A 4802-nucleotide genomic window follows, 5' to 3' on the forward strand; every position below is an offset into this window, starting at 1 on the left:
AGGAGGCAGCGGTAGTGTTTACTCCAGCTCAGGGGAAGTGGGCTTCTCCATATCCTGCCTGTCCTCCAGAATAACACCATATCCTCACGGGCCTAAAAGGCTTTTCTGCAGAAGAAGCTCTGTACCTTAAAGCCTTAAGATGACATCATTACGCATCGGTCATCACATCTCATTGTGTAGATCGATGTCACTCTCCATACTGTCATACCATAATCTTATCAACTCCATAGTTTGACTGTGACCCAACTGACCCGACCTCTTTACATAATTATGGTCTCCAACACCCCTCTTACACCAACTAGCTGCAGAGTGAAATAACACAATGATTTAAAAACAAGGTCTTGTTGAATAGGTATAATACTATATAATTAGGTAAGGTAATAGCTATATACACTGCCCTCCATAAGTATTGGAAAGAGGAAGCATTTTGTCTTCTTTTAGCTCGATACTCCAAGGGTTTGGATTTGAAATCAAAACAATTACTATGAGGTCAAAGTAGAGATTATCAGATTTCATTCAAGGTTTTGTTTTTTCAGATTGGTTTCAACGTTTAGAAATTACAACCCTTTTATACATAGTCCCCCTATTTCAGGTTTAATAGCTAATATAATGCAGTTTCATATTGATCAAAGTTTCTGTAGTTTATAGGGCATTTTTGGGTGCGCGTGTGCGTGTGCACCTACTGTATGTGTGAGACAACAGGCTTGCACTAACTGTATTAGTCACTTTTAAACTAGCTAGGTGGATGAGATCAACAACAGCTATCACTGCATAAATGTAATAAGGGTATCACTACTTACTGCATAAATGTAATAAGGAGAATCACTACTTACTGTAGTATCCTGGCAGAAATGCCTATACTAAATGAGAGTATTGCATTGTTACATGAGATCATATGAGCTCCAACAGTCTGTCATATAATTTTGCTAACTGTTATACAAATTGCTGAAATGGCCCATTTGTATGGAAAGTAGTTATCAATGTGGTCAAGTGCTTAAATATTGGCATAATGTTCATGTAAGAATGACACAGAAACGCTTGCATATTTATTTATTTGTTTATTTAAAAGGGACAATGGACAGTCACTGACTCTCCCTGAATTAGCTGGGTAGCTAAATGACATCAGCAGTCCCTGGGCAGGTAACTCCACAGGGGAAATACGGCCTCGGGTGTTATAAACTATTTAAAACAGAATTACAGGACATAGAAATATCACATAAAACAGAACTACAGGAAATAAAAACATCACACTTTACACTCAAGAAAACATGACATCGAATATTCCATCATAAAAAAATAATTTAAAAAAAACAAGTTTTGGCTCTATGTGGTCAGTGGTCACATGATTGGTTATCTATCAGCCATATCATGAGCGTCATCGGCATCATGAATAGTGTAATAAATGATCAAGCATGCACGTGCCGCCTGTGCTGCGGTATGTTTCTCAGATGTTAACTGTTGAGACGTCTGTGATAGTTTACAGCCCCGAGGTTCCGTCTCCCGCTGCGGTATCACGTTCACCTTTCCACAACACGATCACACAAACACCGTGTCCAACGGCCACACTTAACCATTAACACTCATTGTAACAATGACAGGTCATGGGAAAAAAATTTGTTCTCTGATATAATCAACACAAGAAGTAAGCAGGATATATCCAATTCTTGGGGATTCTGAAGTGATGAATAGGAGGAGAACACCTGTGATGAATAGTGTGTTTCCTGACCCTGGGATCTGACTACCTCAGGCCCTAACAGTAAAGTGACAAACACTTCTTGTGTGATGTGTTTTTTTGTGTGTGTGTGTTACGTGTTTAGAAGACAAAGTGGATGTGTTTTTCCCTGCTGCTGTAAATGTATTCGGGACAGGTACTACACACAGTATGCCAATAAAGATTTTTAAGCCAGAAAACGTCTCAAAATCTTGCAGTGTCAGAAAATCATTTACGAAAAAAACAATGACATCATATTCAAAGGGTATTTTATTTTCCTTGCAAGTTTTACAACATTATCGGTTTCCTCATATTCTGCTTCTGTGATCGAACGTATCGTAATTGGATTCTATAACCAACCAACGCAATGTCTCAAAAACCAAGTCAAGCGTCTCTTCGATCATCGACAGTCAGCACATTTCTCATCGAGACTGGGGAATACAGCAGTGTCCAATTTTCCTTTCACTTAAAAATCAGAATGATTCAAGTTAAGGTTGGTTATTACTTATTTTAAGTACATAGTTCTGCATGCACAATTAACTTGCCCTGTCCATTAAAACACCATATCAGCCTAATTGATCCATCAAGCATGCAGAGTGACTTTCGCAGAGGAATCCATCATTCCCATCCAGCAGGGTCTGTATTGTAATGTTCATTAATCTATTCTGCCCTGCAGAAGCTAACCACAGTACCTATGCAAACAGTGAAACTGTGAAAAATGGCTTTAAAGTTCTTTAATGACTATCCAGCCAAATGCAATACTGCAATTCTTTATATTCTTTTTCTCTAAAACGGAGCAAGATTGAACTCTGATAAAAACAGATATTGAGAAGTTAAATTTCACTTATAACTCAATTTTGAAAAAAAAACGTTAGTTACTGCGGTTAGCCTCTGCAGGGCAGTATTCAGTTCTACGGTAGGAACACAAGTAGCAAAGTCTGATCTTGGTCTCCAACAGGGAGATACCCTACCCTAACCCTACCCAGTAAACAAAGAGTCCAACAGGGTACCCTACCCAGTAAACAAAGAGTCCAAAAGACGTCCTCAGGGAAGCCGGAATGTGGGTTCCGTCCTAAAGACGTCATCTGGACGTCCTAGAAAGACGTCACCTGGACGTCCTAGAAAGATGTCATCTGAACCCACATTCCGGCTTCCCTGAGGACGTCTATTGGACTCTTTGTTTACTGGGTACCCTTTCTCTTGACTGCCCAAAGGGAGGAGAGATGTCAGTGGTGCTGGGGAGAGTGGAGATGTCAGTGGCGGTCGTCCCCCTCGGGCCCCAGAGCCCCAGACAGACTGTCCCTCCTCAGCCTCTGGATCTCAGAGTTCAGTCTCAGCAGCGTCTGGGCCAGCTGGCGGTCCTGGCAACGCATCTCCAGCTGCATGGCAATGAGGGGACAACACACAGACACACACATGCAAACATACACACACACACACACACACACACACACACACACACACACACATACATACACAGACACACGTCAAACACAAAGGTACTTCTCTTGTTCATTCTGCTGCATCTTAAATGTTTTTGAGCATCACATCGATGATACATTTGCAACTCAATTCAACTGTATTAGAATTTAACATGGAATGTATGAGGTTAACATGAGATAATATCTAATCAATATCTTATCAACAATGATTAGATAGTGGCCTGGGGTGGTCCAGTGGTCTAGCACCGCGGTCTACAGTGCACACATACATATGCCCATGTCGGCATGGGTTCGAATCCGGCCCCCATGCCCTGCTGACATGCCCTCTCTCCCTTCTTCTCCTTACTTTCCTGTCTGTCTTCACTACATCTGTCTAATGAAATGAAAAATATGAGTGGAACTGCCCCCACCCAGAAAAAATAACAAGAAAAAAAGGAATTGTACATGGAATGCATGAGGTTATCATGAGATAATATCTAATCAATATCTTATCAACAATGATTAGCTAAGAGACAGTAACTCACCAGCTCAGACCTCAGCCAGGTGATGGCGCCGTCTATCTTTGCTCTCCGCAGCTCCTCGTTGGCTTGGTAACTGACGTCAGTCTCCTGATCCCTCGGTTCTCCGGTCGCCCTGAAGGCGTGAATCAGTTTGTTCTTGATGTTCTCTAGAACCATCGCCGACAAAGTGTCCTCACTTTGACTGTCGCGATTCATGTTCCTGTCTTCCGATAGGGAACAGCTGTGCATCTGTGTGTGTGTGTGTGTGTGTGTTTTGTGTGTGTGTTGTGTGTATCCTGGGGATCCTTGGCCCCCTTGGTTTAAAACACACACCGTTGTTCAAGCGACCAGCAGCAGCCTCTGAGATTGAGTTTTCCTTTTCTTTTGCTTTTGTCGTGACCCTTCTCTTTCTTTCTTTCTCACTCTTTCACTCTGTCTCACTCGATTTGTCTCACTTGGTTTGACTCGTTTCCTTCCTTCCTTCCTTCCACTCTTTCCTGACTTGTCCTCCTCCTCCTCCTCCTCCTTCTCGTCTCTCGCTAACGGGACACAGCAACTCTCCTCTGGTTCACAGCAGCAGAAGTTTGTGTGCTTGTGTTCGGCAGCCTCACTCATCCCACTGCCCGGCTTGTTTTGTCACCGTTACTATGGAAAAAGCAGCCTTCCGCCCGCCCCCCTCCCCTGTTGGTAAGCCCAATAAGAATAGTGGAAGATCTTGGACAAAGACCATTGTTGCCGCTAAAAGAAACTGAAAGGACTCCCCCCCCCCCCCCCCCCCAACCTCCCCTTTTCTCTTTCTCTTTCTCACTCACTCACTCACTCACCCTCACTCCCACCCCCCATACAATTTTAGTGTGAGAAATGCTGTTTGAGAGAACTCTGTTTCGCAGTGTTCACCTTGTGTGTGTGTGTGTGTGTGTGTGTGTGTGTGTGTGTACGTATGCATGCATTTACCCTTTAAAAGACTTGCTCGTCAAACAGGTTGGATGGGGAGCGACACAGACTTGGTGTACGCCAATTGAGAGGCACAAAGGCTGTCAAGTGGTGAAATATAACCTGTCTGTCTGTTGTATATAAAAGTAAGTCCATTCCCTGTGGGGGTTTTCTGGAAGTCATTCTGACGTTTGTATAGAGATAGCACAGGAGGGT

General features: G+C 42.9%; 1 protein-coding gene across 1 annotated transcript; it reads right to left on the reverse strand.

Annotated features, from left to right (window-relative positions):
* Positions 1–2964: 2964 nt before the first annotated feature.
* LOC308154542 (alanine and arginine-rich domain-containing protein-like) lies at positions 2965–3869 on the reverse strand (the record flags this gene model as incomplete). The annotated part of the gene is made up of 2 exons (XM_080527688.1): positions 2965–3090; positions 3678–3869. The coding sequence occupies 2 exons, from the start codon at positions 3867–3869 to the stop codon at positions 2965–2967; spliced, it is 318 nt and encodes a 105-aa protein (XP_080383814.1).
* Positions 3870–4802: the final 933 nt, after the last annotated feature.

Source organism: Nansenia antarctica (genome assembly GCF_963989245.1).
Source record: "Nansenia antarctica genome assembly, chromosome: 3".
Lineage (NCBI taxonomy): Eukaryota > Metazoa > Chordata > Actinopteri > Argentiniformes > Microstomatidae > Nansenia > Nansenia antarctica.